The sequence below is a fragment of the Salmo trutta genome, chromosome 8 (assembly GCF_901001165.1).
Source record: "Salmo trutta chromosome 8, fSalTru1.1, whole genome shotgun sequence".
In the NCBI taxonomy this organism is placed as follows: Eukaryota; Metazoa; Chordata; class Actinopteri; order Salmoniformes; family Salmonidae; genus Salmo; species Salmo trutta.
Window position 1 is genome coordinate 43,730,085 of NC_042964.1, and position 16,091 is coordinate 43,746,175.

Sequence of the window (16,091 nt, forward strand, 5' to 3'; positions counted from 1 at the left end):
GGTTTAGAGACCATCCCAACACCAGGGTTTAGAGACCATCCCAACACCAGGGATAAGAGACTATCCCAACAACAGGGTTCAGAGACCATCCCAACACCAGGGATTAGAGACTATCCCAACACCAGGGATTAGAGACTATCCCGACACCTGGGATTAGAGACTATCCCAACACCAGGGATTAGAGACTCTCCCAACACCAGGGATTAGAGACCATCCCAACACCAGGGTTTAGAGCCCATCCCAACACCAGGGATTAGAGACTATCCCAACACCAGGGATTAGAGACTATCCCGACACCTGGGATTAGAGACTATCCCGACACCTGGGATTAGAGACTATCCCGACACCTGGGATTAGAGACTATCCCAACACCAGGAATTAGAGACTATCCCGACACCTGGGATTAGAGACTATCCCAACACCAGAGTTTAGAGATGTGACATTGTGTTCCTGTTTGGGGACTTTTAACTTCAGGTAGAAAAAGTCCACCTTGAAGTAAAAATAGTGGTACAGTATATGTATATGGTGTTGGCATAGTATATTGTGTGTGCCTATGCTGGGCCAGCCTGCCCCCTAGAGGATGAACTAGGTAGGAACAGAAATCTGGATCTCTTTCAGCTCCCTGTGAGGCAATATTCTCACAAAATGGGTTGACTGGGTTTGTGGGGTATGAGAGCATTCCTGTTGTACTGCAAGACTGCATGTTTGTATTCATGTAATCACTTAAACCATGTCTATTGACTCTAAAAATGCTAACTTTGTCACAGTATGACAGTGCTTACTTCCCTTCCTAGAATAATGTCCAAATACCAATCCTGTATTGTTAAAAAAAATAACATAGGACCTATTTTCTAGTGATATATTTTCACTGTCACACTTTTTGTGTCACAGGATTCTTACCAAAAGCCGAAACTACTTTTGTGACTAAACCTCACAGCCTATAGTGCCGAATGCTATTTCCAGCTATGCATGGTACTACTGAATGCACAGCATATCTTCCCGCCAATCAAGTAGTGAGATGAAGATAACAGCCAGGCTGTTGTTCCACTCTGTCCCCTGAGGTGTGAGGGATCATTAGATTTAGACCTCTATTAGAGAAGCAGTATACCCATTAGATGGAAAGGAAGACTGCCATCATATAGAAATGCACTCTCTCTCACACAAGCAATTACACATGCAGCTCACACACACACACACACACACACACACACACACACACACACACACACACACACATACACACACACTTGCAAACTCAGTTTCTCCTTCACACAAAAAGCACGTACCCACCTAGACACACAAGCACCAAATAATCCCATTCTAATGGAATGTGTTCACAGGGACAGGGGATTGGCTTGACATCCACATCTCCGGTTGATTAATTTGCCTATTATTAAAGATCCTTTAATAAAACACTCGCTCTAAAGAAAGATGACCGGCAGCTCCTCCACCACCCCCCAACTGTGGACATAATTGTAAAACTTCAAACGCTTAAAAGGAAAACTTCTTCCAGTGTGAACAGTGTGCTACAAGGATAGTTTATATTTTATTCCCATTGTTTTAGACTTTTTCCAACTCTGATCGTTTATCCTATCCATCCAGATTTACAATGGCTTTGGAAGTTGCCAAGGCCACAGACAGTCCCTGAGCAAACAGGAGTTCACTTGAGGAGATCTACTCAGCAGGCTTGAGGAAGAGGACTGTGCCGGGTTATCTGTAGTCCAGTGAGATGGACACCTTGGACCGCATTTTCTATTAGAAAGTCGTTTCACATCCAATTGTCACGCCGACGGCCATTCAGCTCTCCTGAGGAAACAATTTCTTCGGCGAGAGGGTAGCCCCGTAACCGTGGTTACTGGTGTGTCCCGTTCAAAAGAACTGGGTAGGATCGATAACATTTTATTTAAGAGATCCCTCGACTCCAGGGAATCAGACACTATTATCCTACCTGCCTCCTGTCCTCTGCAAATTGCAATCCAGGAAACATGATTTAACTTTGCAAACTCCAACCGCCAAGATAAAAAAAGATGCAGTGACAAGCTGTCAGTTAGGACCTCTCTAACTCCATCTCCATCTCTCTCCCTCTCTGTCTTTCTTTCTTTCTTTCTGTCTGTCTCTCTTCCCCTTTCTTGCTGTCTCTCTGTGTAATTCATCAGCAAGCAGTGTTCACTCTCAGAACAAATACAGAAACATTTTAGAACGGAATAGTTGAATCCATACAGGTGACCTATGGTATGGAGGATGTGGTTGGGGGTCAAAACATGGCAGCCAGATTATTAACAGATGCACCAAGATAAACATTTAAACTGCAGGCTTTGTTTATGAGGTTTCCAAGTCAATAATAGTTTGAATTCATGGAGATCAAAATGTTTTATTGTGAGAAAAGGCCTCCTGACTCAAACATGTCTGTGGAGGATAAAAATACACATGCTTTAATAACCAGACTCAACCAGATGCTGGATACCAGTTGTTATTGACTAAGGCCATGACGTTGTTGTCACACCAAACTTTCTAATCGTTGATTAGAATATGCAGAAATACTGTATGGGTTATGGGCACTTCAATGAGCAGAGGAATACTTTGATATTCAAATGTCCAGATGTCTTGCCAGAGGCTGTCCTTCTTGGTGTTGACAGTTCACACACCCTTTTCATAGAGTCTGAAATGTATTTCACTGTAGTGAGTTCTGAGGCATGTTTTGAATAAAGCCCAAAAATATCAATACCCAAGAAAATAACTTTCAATATATCAACTGCAGTGGGGAAGCTTGTAAAGCAGCAGTCAGAAGAGGAAAATACCAACCATATTCATGTTCATGTAAACATATAATTTTAAAACACTGCCAGCTTTTGATCCTCTGTTCCACCCCATAGTGCAGGTTTGATTGAATCCCAGCCTTATATTTCCATTAAGTTGTTTTTACTTACAGTATTACATTTACGTTAAGACATAGTTAAGAGACAGAGTTAAGAGGTCCGCTGTGGTACCCTAAAAATGCTGGAGCTGTGGCCAAATCTAGCAGAGACTTTACCGGGGGATCAGTGACCCGTAGTTTTCCATCTATCTCCTGCAATTGTTGGGGGGGGGGGGGGGGGCTCAGTTGATGAGTTTCGGCTTCCCTGTAGGGACTTGATTAAAGTCACTGCCCTTTGAAAGGAAGGGGGTTGATTTCACTGAGATTCATTCTAAACCCAATTTTTTCATTAGATGATCAATATATCCTGACAGCAGATGGTGGTGGTAGCAGCTGCACTGGGCCTAAACTGCCAATCAGAGACCAGGCCAGCAGCAACCAGCTTCCCTTCTGCTAAACCCAATGACCACCTGGACATGATTCCATAGGTCTGTCATTGCTCTCAGTCGAAAACTGTATTAGGCAGGTCAAAATGGAAAGATGGAGCCATTGATTTAGTAGGTTAAAGGAAAATAAGAAGAAAAACCACAAGTTGCAGAGAGGAAAGATCTGGATGACTTACACAGGCTTGGGTTTGGATTTGGGCTATGAACATGGTTCTGTTTGGTCGACCCTCCACACACATAAAATCTCTCATTCTCTCTGTCTCTCCTCTCTCTCCTCTCTCTCCCGCTCTCTCATTATCTCTCTCTCTCTGTGTCTCTCTCTGTCTCTCTGTCTCTCTCTCTCTCACACACACACACACACGCACGCAAGCGCAAACACATACACACACACCCATCACCCCATCCTCTCTGAGACTCACAGGGTCCCTCCCCACTCCAAAAGAAGAGGCTATAGGGATGGTGGGCTGCCAGTCCAGCTGTCTCCATCTGGCCAGCTCACTTGGCAGCATGTGACACCACACAACTCATGCCAAACTATGTCCCAGCAGCTGGAGGGCCACAGCAAAAACCAATCAACAAACAGAACAGCATCGGTCTCACTGTTGCTGGGCCAGCTCCTATACGCTCTGAGAAAATGTTCACTCTACAGTATACTGTAGGCCTATCCTACCAAAACTAAAGTCCCTGTTCCATTCAGTTATTTTCCTATGCACTACAGGGATGCTCCCAAACAGCAGACATTGGCTGGGGCATTACTATGTGTTATCTATCAGTGTTGATTACAGCACATACCTGGGCTTGGGTATGCAGGGAAGAGCACATCTATGGTGGCTTGTTGCCTCATTAATTTAGATAATAATACATTGCTTGTATGCCTCGCTAGGTTATTGAATATTTCCATTGTGGCAAGTTACCACATATTATTAAAAGAATTAGCTCAGAAGTTGCATACCCACTCACGTGTGTGCCCACTGTTCATTATTCATTTGCGTAACAGACTGCTGTATGATCATTCTCCATTTGCCAAGAGACAGCATATCTAAATGTCATGGAGAACATTAATCAGCTGCTGAAATATGAGGGACCCTGTTTTCTCTCGGCTTGAGGGAATAATAGGCAGATGTCGCCGCAGGTCAGACATTATCATCCCTATTAATTAATGTTGATGGTTGAGAGACAGCTCCCCTATTGTGTCCCCAGAAAACTGCAGATGACTTTGACCTCCGTCTGACAAGGTAAGCAGTCTGGACAAGTCTACAGCACAATGATGAGCGCTCTAACTTTCTCGGTAAGATGGCAGGATGAGAGTAATGGTACTTTTGTTGACATTTGAGAAATAAACATTAATATTTAATTCATTATAGTTCTTTTTGAATGACTGAAGTGGAGCTGTCCAACAGTTAGGAAACCATTGTCTCTTACATTTCTTATGTCTGTAATGTGTCATTTCTTGTTGTGATTTTTGTTGGCAATATTATAAACCCGCAATTAAACTAAATGATATATTGGAATGACTAGATACAAAGAGATTCATATTTGAGGTTCGCATCTTTCTCTTTATTGTGAACAAAGTACTTTTTTCCTTTATCCGTAATTCAAAAGGCACTCACACATCTGAGCAATCTTTTTGCAGGTGCATGGGAAAAAGGAAACCGCACACTGCTCTCAATAGCATCACTGATCTTTAATAAGCTTACGTTTCGGCCTCACGGCCTTCATCAGAGCTTTTTTTCTTTTATCCGTAATGGAATTGACCTTTTTTGTATATTTATTTCACCCCCGTTCAATTGGTGTCTGCAATACAACATCAGTTGTGCTAGGCCATAAAAGCGTCTGAAAAAACACATTTCAGTGTATCCTCGCTTATTTCCATGTCAACCTCTCCAGTTACATGCTAGTTGTCACAAGCTTACGATTTCTACCATAACTTTCTATCTCTAAGTGGTAGTATTCATTCCTAATATCTTGGGTGTCTGAGATTTGATTGAGCTGCACCACTGACACTTCCTCATATGAACTCTTGGCTACATCAGGATGAAAATTAGAACCATGTTCTTTATCCTCAAAAGTATGTCTGAGGGTCTTTGCTGAGCAGTTTATATTCCCTCATTTAAACTCTCCAGAGGCGAGAGGATTTGAACCTGAGCCTCATTTACATTCTCTGTTTGTACCATTTTGTTAAATTTGACCTTGTTGTCACTAGCAATACAATGTATAAATGTGTCAGTCATACAGGTATGACACTCCATCGTTGTTGCAGTCGGCTTCTTAACTAATCACCTGCTAATAATTGGTATTTGGTAAATTAGCGCAAAGCAAGACTGCATGAAAGTCATGTATGGAATTATTTTATTTCACACCAGGGTAAGAAAAAACAAATTGTTGAGGTTAATATAGCATGCAGCATTAAATGTAGACATTACAAGAATGTCAGAGAAATAACCAGCAGGATGTTTGACAGCCCCACTCAAAAATTTAACATATTTGGTTAGTAGAATCCCAACTAAGTATTTTCCACCCCAGTTTATTTGACACCAGTAGTAACGTTTTTTCTTAACCAGTGTGTGGTCTTGCACTGACTAAAATCTTAAATTATATTCATATGCTTTTGGGACACATATTTGCCACATGTTTGGAGCTAGGCTGACAGTGACAACATAACAGTCTAAAACGATAGCTGTCCATGGTGCTGATATGTGTATCACTGCTCAAATGTCAACATAAAGCTTCCTATGACCTAGCTTTTTGTTCAAACTCACCTGTTTTGTATTCTAGGGACTCTAGTGAGTAGTCTGGACCCTGCTTGTATGGACACACAATAAATTGTTTTTCCTGTACAGTGCTATATTTGTACAATATATATTGCCCAGGCAACTCACTTTAAGCTGTTTGACCACAGTAAAAAGCCAGCAACACTCCGTATTATTCAGAGTCTCATGAAATACACTGTACAGACCCTACGGAGTATTCCCTACAATACTTTTACTGTGGCACCCAGAATAGTTTTGTTATATAAGCCAATATGTATTCCTTGTACAGTGATCCGCAATGTTTTAAAACACACTTTTAATCAAAATGTCCCTTAATTATGTTTTTTTTTTAATCATTGTTCATGTTCAGACACCTATTTTTCATATATCATTAATAATCACTGGTTATTGACGAATTTCTACTATTACGTAACGTGGGGGACTTTTATTTAGACATTTTTTCGAAATCCATGACCTGGAAGTACCTTTTTAGTGTTGCTGTCGAGACGCTGGATCTAGCAACCTCTGTACAAAACGGTTTTATTTATCTTAGCTAACTAGGGTATTGTTAGCTTGAGTACATATGTCATCCTTTTTATTTACGTTGCAATCGCTTTAATATAACGTATATTTTAGGCTTGGTCGCACTATCTAACGTTAACATCAAACTCTTTAGCTAGCTTGTTTCGAGGGCTTTTTGCTTTGCAAACTAGCTATGGATAACATTATTGATCCAGCATCAGAACAAGGTTAGTTTGCTGCTTTATCATGCATTGCTTACCTCATAGCAGTAGTTAAATGTAGAAAATGATATGTCATTTTGACTAATGACATTTTTGTTTTGCTTTTACATGGACCATTCAAATATGTCCTATAGTCTACCTACACATAGCTTGTAATATTACTAACTAGCTGAGTTATGGGATCAGTCGATTTTGCATTTATTATTTGTTTATCTGTTTAATTGTTAATTGCTCTCTTCAATTCGGCGACAGGTCTCTCTCTGTTCTCCTTGCGTCTCCTGGTTCCACCTCTACGCCTGATGTGCGCATTCATGTGGCAAGTTGCTCAAAAGCGTAATGTGATGCAGTATGGGAAGCTGGAGGAGTTTGTTACTTTGGTGACAGAGATGGTTCCAGAGCTGCTGAGCTCCAGGCAGAGGACCCATCTCATCCTGGGACTGAGAGCAAGGGTGAGAGGTGTAAATATTGAGGGTTGGGATGGGAAGAGCCTTATGATGGAACAAACTATGGGCAGCTACTGGCGGCAATTACTGTACGTCTGTCCCTAGTCCTGCTTTTCACATATCCACCTCTGTTCCAGATGGTTTTAGAGTTGTGTCGCAGTGCGGGCACAGCTGACCTCCTGACCATCCAGGCCCATCTGGACATAATCCACACGTTGACACAAAACTCCTTACACAAAGAGGTAGTTTAAATAGGCAACACTTTATGAATGAGACACTGGAAGAACATTATTTCTGAGGGATACATTCCTGTACATTTGTCTGATGTTTTGTTTGCGCCTAATGACAGAGTCATGGTGATGAATTGGAGGCTTCAGATTCTAACTTTGTGGAGCTAGTCCAAACCCTGCTGGAAGACCCTTCTGAGAGGGAGCATTTCTTCCAGGTGAGGAACTTTCTCTCTAGACTTCTTTATGATCCTTTTGCTTGAATATATTTCTTAAATAGACTAGTTGAACATCATCTACTTAGATTCAAGATTATAAGTATCCTTCTTCTGCATTCAGAATACCCTAAAGATCTTGTTAAAGTGGCACGCAAGTCTCCTTTTCACGTAATTTATCACCTAATTTACTTAACAAAAGGCACATCTCAACAGGTGGTCCAGGTAGGACATAGTACAAGTGGTGGGGGGGTGTGGTCAGGGCCTTTTAATTTGATGTTTTTGCTCCTCCATTATTCCCACAAGCAAGGGAGGAGATTGATGACATCACATCAGACCAACTCAACTGCTTGAATGGCCTAATCCATGAAGTTTGTAGTTGTGTAAAAAACACTATTTTGCTCAAAAGGTTTTTTGTTTGTTTTGTTCTTACCCTTAAGTGTGTGTAAATTACTGTACTTATACTTGGGATATTGTTTCTTAACAGGAAAAGTTCCAAAATAGCTGAAGTTCATCTTAAATGGAGACATTTGGCACTAGACCCATTTCATGCTAAATTGTCTATTTCACAGGAGGTGTTCCCAGTCCACTATGGCCCTCGGTATGACACAGCGCTGCAGACCCTGGTGTGGGAGTTCCTCTCCAGACTGGAGGAGCTGCTGCCTGTACCAGACCTCACGCAGGTACTGAGGAAAACATCTCTGTTCTAAAAGATTGACGGAGCATGGCGTCATGTGGCTCTACAGATGAATTGAATGGTGTTTTTGGTCATTTCAAAACTTGTCTAAAACCTCAAGTGTCTGGTACAACACTTTTGAACTTTTTAATGTCCTGTATTCCCCCTGCCCTGCTCCTCTTAGACAACAGCCTGGCTCGGTGCTGCCCCCTATGTCTTGGAGGAATGTGGGCAGAGTGTCTTTGACCCTGAACAATTGAAGACAGTGTTGCAGCACCATCAGCGTCATGGAAACCTGAACAATAGTAAGGCCTAGATTCAATCAGATCAACCGCTAACCGGCAATGGCAGACACCCGCATGGCGGACATTTTGGCGGTGTCGGAGGTGGAACTGTGTTGGAGCCATCAAATCGGTGAGAAGCTGCTCTTCCGATCATGGTCATGAAGCCACACCTGCCAAGCATTAGAAGTTCTGGGCGAGAAAGTGCAGCCTATATAGAAATAATTATGCTCAAATTGAAAAATCATTCAACTAAATAATGAGGATTTCTGTCATCCTAATCGAGGTATAGATTACATCTCACATTCCAGTGTTGAAACTTGTAAACAAGGTTGCATGGGATTTTTGTTAATGCGACTATGTGAACCCAATGGCAATGTCCGTTTTAGGTGTAATGCCGATCAATTGTGGATTTGACAGCTCTAACACAGTTCCACCTCCGACACTGCCAAAAGGAAGCACTATGTGGATGTTGGCTAAAGCGGATCGGATTGAATCGATCCCTATGTCTTAATCCAGATGATGGATATGAAGTACAGAGTCATATAGGATACCACTTGTCTTTTTAACTTGGCAATATACAGTAGGTGAGTTTAATGATGTTCTCTCCTACCCAGGTCATGTCTCTAATTACACCACAGATACCATCCTGTCCACACTGTCCCTCCCTCCAATAATCAGAGTTGTTATTAACTACGAACCAGACAACTCTGACAATGTAAGGCCATTCTCAGATGACGATGAAGACCACAATGAAATCCTGGATGAAGGCACTGATAGATGTTTGGAGGCTCTAGGACTGTCAACATCAGAGGAACAGGAGGGTCTGCCACCTGCAGAGACCTCAGTCTTGGTTACTCCAGTACCCTGTGATGGTAAGGAAAATAAAAAAGGTCAAACACTCATCTATTGTTTGACTAATATAGCATCTAAATTCTAATTTATATACTGAACAAAAAATGTTAACGCAACATGCAATCATTTCAGCGATTTTACTGAGTTACAGTTCATATAAGGAAATCAGTCAATTGAAATAAATTCATCAGGCCCTAATCTATGGATTTCACGTGACTGGGCATGGGCGCAGCCATGGGTGGGCCTGGGAGGGCATAGGCCCACCCACTTGGGAGCCAGGCCCAGCCAATCAGAATTAGTTTTTCCCCACAAACGGGATTCATTACAGACAGAAATACTCTTCAGTTTCATCAGCTGTCTGGGTGGCTGGTCTCAGACGATCCCACAGGTGAAGAAGCCGGATGTGGAGGTTCTGGGCTGGTGTGGTTACACGTGGTCGGTAATTGTGAGGCCAGTTGGACATACTGTCAAAATTCTCTAAAACGATGTTTGAGAGGCAGCTTATGGTAGAGAAATTAGCATTAAATTCTCTGGCAATAGCTCTGGTGGACATTCCTGCAGTCAACATGCCAATTGCACGGCACAAGGTGCACCTGTGTGATGATCATAATGTTTAAGCAGCTTCTTGATATGCCACACCTTTCAGGTGGATGGATGATCTTGGCAAAGGATAAATGCTCACTAAAAGGGATGTAAACAAATTTATGCACAACATTTGAGAGAAATAAGATTTTTGTGTATATGGAAAATTTCTGGGTTCTTTTAATTCAGCTCATGAAACATGAGACCAACCCTTTACAATATATATATATACTGCTCAAAAAAATAAAGGGAACACTTAAACAACACAATGTAACTCCAAGTCAATCACACTTCTGTGAAATCAAACTGTTCACTTAGGAAGCAACACTGATTGACAATAAATTTCACATGCTGTTGTGCAAATGGAATAGACAACAGGTGGAAATTATAGCCAATTAGCAAGACACCCCCAATAAAGGAGTGGTTCTGCAGGTGGTGACCACAGACCACTTCTCAGTTCCTATGCTTCCTGGCTGATGTTTTGGTCACTTTTGAATGCTGGCGGTGCTTTCACTCTAGTGGTAACATGAGACGGAGTCTACAACCCACACAAGTGGCTCAGGTAGTGCAGCTCATCCAGGATGGCACATCAATGCGAGCTGTGGCAAGAAAGTTTGCTGTGTCTGTCAGCTTAGTGTCCAGAGCATGGAGGCGCTACCAGGAGACAGGCCAGTACATCAGGAGATGTGGAGGAGGCCGTAGGAGGGCAACAACCCAGCAGCAGGACCGCTACCTCCGCCTTTGTGCAAGGAGGAGCAGGAGGAGCACTGCCAGAGCCCTGCAAAATGACCTCCAGCAGGCCACAAATGTGCATTTGTCTGCTCAAATGGTCAGAAACAGACTCCATGAGGGTGGTATGAGGGCCCGACGTTCACAGGTGGGGGTTGTGCTTACAGCCCAACACCGTGCAGGACGTTTGGCATTCGTCAGAGAACACCAAGATTGGCAAATTCGCCACTGGCGCCCTGTGCTCTTCACAGATGAAAGCAGGTTCACACTGAGCACGTGACAGACGTGACAGAGTCTGGAGACGCCATGGAGAACGTTCTGCTGCCTGCAACATCCTCCAGCATGACCGGTTTGGCGGGGGGTCAGTCATGGTGTGGGGTGGCATTTCTTTGGGGGGCCGCACAGCCCTCCATGTGCTCGCCAGAGGTAGCCTGACTGCCATTAGGTACCGAGATGAGATCCTCAGACCCCTTGTGAGACCATATGCTGGTGCGGTTGGCCCTGGGTTCCTCCTAATGCAAGACAATGCTAGACCTCATGTGGCTGGAGTGTGTCAGCAGTTCCTGCAAGAGGAAGGCATTGATGCTATGGACTGGCCCGCCCGTTCCCCAGACCTGAATCCAATTGAGCACATCTGGGACATCATGTCTCGCTCCATCCACCAACGTCACGTTGCACCACAGACTGTCCAGGAGTTGGCGGATGCTTTAGTCCAGGTCTGAGAGGAGATCCCTCAGGAGACCATCCGCCACCTCATCAGGAGCATGCCCAGGCGTTGTAGGGAGGTCATACAGGCACGTGGAGGCCACACACACACTACTGAGCCTCATTTTGACTTGTTTTAAGGACATTACATCAAAGTTGGATCAGCCTGTAGTGTGGTTTTCCACTTTAATTTTGAGTGTGACTCCAAATCCAGACCTCCATGGGTTGATAAATTGGATTTCCATTGATTATTTTTGTGTGATTTTGTTGTCAGCACATTCAACTATGTAAAGAAAAAAGTATTTAATAAGATTATTTCATTCATTCAGATCTAGGATGTGTTATTTTAGTGTTCCCTTTATTTTTTTGAGCAGTGTATATATATATGGTGGTTATATATATGGTGGTTATATATATGGTGGTTATATAATCTGCTCTCCTGTATTTTCTCCTTACAGAATTGGACTTGGATCATTCTCTCAACATAATGGTGAATGCTGACGAGCCATCCCAGGTTCTTACCTGCACTCTGCCTCCATTCTCTCACAGTGAAATGGCCAACCTCTGCAAGGACATCAATACCGACCAAGTAGAAAAGGACAGAAAGCAGGTTGACAAGAAAGAAGAGGTGGTCAGAAAAGGGGACAAAAAGAGGGTGATCAAACAGGTTGACAAGAAAAAAGAGGGATGCCCAGCACCCCAAAACAGGACTCATACATGTGAGTGTGGGAAGGTTTTCAAAAAACCATCACTGCTGACGCTACATATGGGAGTTCACACGATGCCATATCATTGTGACCAGTGTCCCAAACGATATGCTACTCCTGGGGCTCTGAAAAAGCACCAGCTACTTCACACAGAAGAAAGACCATTCGCATGTGAACACTGTGACCGGAGGTACAGGAGTGCTTATGATCTCAAAGTGCACGTACGCAGTCACTCTGGGGAGCGCCGTCACATGTGTACTGTCTGTGAGAAGAGGTTTGCCCATCCAAGTACACTAGTGAGACACATGCGAATGCATGCTGGGGAGAAGAATTATTTATGTAGCATATGTGGTAAGGCATTCCTTAGCTCAGGAGAAGTGCGACTGCATACACGAACGCACACAGGAGAAAACCCCCACACCTGTAAACATTGTGGAAAGGGTTTCAAAGCATCTTGCCATCTTACGGTTCATCTGCGATCTCACACAGGCGAGCGTCCTTACACCTGCACCCAATGCCCCAAATCTTTCACTACCTCAGACTCTCTTAGAACGCACATATATACTCACACTGGGGAGAAACCTCACCAATGCTCAGAGTGTGGGAAAACATTTACTCAAAGGTGTAATATGGTAAATCATATGAGAAGAATTCACCGGTTAAGATTCTCCAAAAGCAGTCCAACAGAAAGAAACACAAAGTCTCGTAAAAATGCTTTGAGTTCGAAAGAAACTATGTAATAGGTCATTCTAATCGAAATATTGATTGGAATTATTGAGACAAGAAATTCCATGTATAATCCTGTTTTAAATACATGGTTTTACAGGTCCTCTTTTGTATATCAGATTATCATATCAAAATATGTTTTTCAATAAACTTTAAATCAAGGTTTGTCACATCTAAACATGATATTTGCACTGCAAATAATGATTTTAGAAGTGGGATGATGATGAGGATGATGATGACATTTACCAAATTTAAACTGTTTGACCAACCAGATTCCTTAACACTTGTAAGATATACATATACAAAGTGTCCCGACTACCTCCAGAGGTCTTCAGGAAGATTTGATCACACTCAGTTCACTATGCGTCAATTGAATTTGCTACATGAGTTTATTTCCCAAAAATGCTATATCCACCAATTTTTCACATTGGTGTTTTTTCACCTGAAATTATTGCATGTGGGAACCTTCATGTGTGTGCCAAATGCTAATGTTCTCATATTTTTTGATTAATTGATTTTAGGTGTATATTAAAACTATTGTTTTTATGCAAAACATTATATATCCATTGTTTAGTTGAAATGGAATGTTTGAATACGGTATTTTACTGTGATATGTGGTGGTTGTCTCACCTAGCCATCTTAATAAGGGCGCTTTAACCTCTACGGGATTGGTGTCCCTCAACCAAGACAGTTGTTGCTCAAAATGCGATAATGTGACTAGAATTATGTTGTAAACAACAGCCAACTTTCCGGGACATAGACTTGTCTTATATGGGCAGAAAGATTAAATTCTTGTTACTCTTAACAGCAGTGTCCAATTTACAGTAGCTATTACAGCAAAAAAATGTCATGCAATTGTTTGAGGATAGTGCACAACAACAAAACACTTATCACGGCAACTGGTTTGATACATTCACCTATGAAGGTAAATAATGTACTTACATTCAGTAATCTTGCTCTGATTTGTCATCCTGAGGGTCCCAGAGATAAAATGTAGCATAGTTTTGTTTGATAAAATCAATTTTTATATTCAAATGTAAGAACTGGGTTTTACAGTTTGACCCCACTGCTGTCTCTGGCTCAACACCCACCCCGCCCGCCATCTAGATGTGAAGTTTAGTGTATTTTCTGTAGGGATGCTAAGGATCCATCATTTATGACATTCCTGGGAGTACAATTATTACCATAGCATTTTTGTATGTTCTCTAAAGTTATGTATTTGAAAATGTATACATTGACCAATTCGGCACATTTGGGCAAACTCCTGGCAGACTTCATACAAAATATTGTGTTGTGATTCTTCACTGGATCAGTCAAACTTTGCACACACCGCTGTCATCTGGTGGACAATATCTAAATTACACCTAGAATCATATCTCAATGTATGGCCTTTCTCTTGCATTTCAAAGATGAGAAAATGCATGTTTTTTTGTTTGTATTGTCTTTCACCAGATCTAATGTGTTATATTATCCTACATTAATTTCACATTTCCACAAACTTCAAAGTCTTTCAAATGGTATCAATAAAATGCATATCCTTGCTTCAGGTCCTGAGCTACAGGCAGTTAGATTTGAGTATGCCATTTTAGGCGGATTTTTTTTTAAAGAATCCGGATCCTGGAGTGTTTGCTAACCTTATCCACACTATAAGTCATATGTGAAATTCAAATTAACCCTGGCTGAAAGGAATCCTAGACCTGCGTGAGTAGCGGGTCCAGGACCAGAGTGCCAGGTATTGTGACGAAGCAGTGCGAGTCGCGTGGAACAAGCTAGCTAGCACACTAACATGTAGAATGTGGGTCTTGTGTACTAATTGTAAATCGCTCTGGATAAGAGCATATGCTTAAATGACTAAAATGCCAAATGTAAATGTTTTACATACACATCTCATTATGGTATTGATTCATTTTTTAATTATTGATGTCACAAATGTATCATTTGTACAGTTAAAATCGACTACATAGCAGTAATCTAGGCCTACTGCTTATTTCTCTGAGATTAAGGCGATATAGTGTTTTGCAAAATATATATTATTTGTCTCTGAAATGAAACCAAGTGATAGATTTCAAAGAAATATATGTCATTCAACAACCCCATGCCATGATTAGATAGCCTAGTGAAAAAACACCAATGTATTTCATAAGTTCTTTAAACAATAAAAGCTAATTTACCAAAATTTCTGAAAATGGATATTGGCCTATAGCGTTTTGAAAATAAAAATGTGAATGTCAAATGTGGGCACAGTCAGAATGTGGCCAAAATCAGGGCAGGATTTACAGTATGTTAGCGCAAGATATAAATGGCGTTTAGGAGTGGGGGAGCTTCGTGCTTTTTCAATTTCAGTCAAGGGGATATTGGTTTAGTATTTGTTTAAACCTAGTCCAGGGGATGGCCATGTAATTGACTAAATGTATATATTTCTCAGTGTTTTAGAATTAGTTGCTTATTAGGCTATATATCGATGTGCGCGATAAAGCCCCTAATCTATGATTCTCCACTGGGCGCGCAATATCAAGTGCGCCTATAGGTTATTTGTGTGGTCTCAATCAAATTACTCTTAGCCTATAGTCTACGAAGTGCATGTTCAGAGAAGCACAGAGCAAAGTTATATTTCAAACAGTGGCGACGCGTCATTCAAGGCAGGTGAGCCCCACCTGTTGTTGTTGTTGTTGGTGTGTGCCTGTTTTGCATGTTATTTTGGCATTAATACGTGTCACATATCAGTTCGCAAACAATGTAAAAAAAAATTATAATCTTTGAGTCGGTGGTGGAAAAAGTACAAAATTGTCATAATTGAGTAAAAGATAACTTAATAGAAAATGACTCAAGTTAAAGTGAAAGTCACCCAGTAAAATACTACTTGAATAAAATGATTTGGTGTTAAATATACTTAAGTATCAAAAGTAAATGGAATTGCTCAAATGTACTTAAGTATAAAAAGTAAAAGTATAAATCATTTCAAATTCCTTATATTAACCTCTACAGGATCGGTGTTTCCCCCCCTACTGGACGGTTGAGCTAATTTGCGGTAATGGGATTAGCATGATGTTGTAAGTAACAACAACATTTCCCAGGACATAGACATGTCCTATATGGGCAGAAAACTTAAATTCTTGTTACTCTTAACTGCACTGGCCAATTTACAGTAGCTA

The 16,091-nt window shown here is 41.5% G+C and overlaps 1 protein-coding gene across 1 annotated transcript; it reads left to right on the forward strand.

Moving 5' to 3' along the window:
- The first annotated feature begins 6,531 nt into the window (after window positions 1-6,531).
- On the forward strand, window positions 6,532-13,741 carry LOC115199041 (zinc finger protein 79-like). The gene is made up of 8 exons (XM_029761555.1): window positions 6,532-6,799; window positions 7,046-7,242; window positions 7,374-7,478; window positions 7,586-7,681; window positions 8,251-8,361; window positions 8,539-8,659; window positions 9,253-9,510; window positions 11,965-13,741. Exons 1-8 carry the CDS (start codon window positions 6,766-6,768, stop codon window positions 12,951-12,953), a joined length of 1,911 nt encoding a protein of 636 aa, XP_029617415.1. The 5' UTR covers window positions 6,532-6,765; the 3' UTR covers window positions 12,954-13,741.
- The last annotated feature ends 2,350 nt before the right edge of the window (window positions 13,742-16,091 follow it).

Bases quoted from the DNA above. Each gene is read 5' to 3' on its own strand.
- LOC115199041 (XM_029761555.1), top strand. From the start codon at position 6,766: ATGGATAACATTATTGATCCAGCATCAGAACAAG. The intron at 6,800-7,045 runs GTTAGTTTGCTG...ATTCGGCGACAG, and splicing joins TGATCCAGCATCAGAACAAG to GTCTCTCTCTGTTCTCCTTG. The intron at 8,362-8,538 runs GTACTGAGGAAA...TGCTCCTCTTAG, and splicing joins CTGTACCAGACCTCACGCAG to ACAACAGCCTGGCTCGGTGC.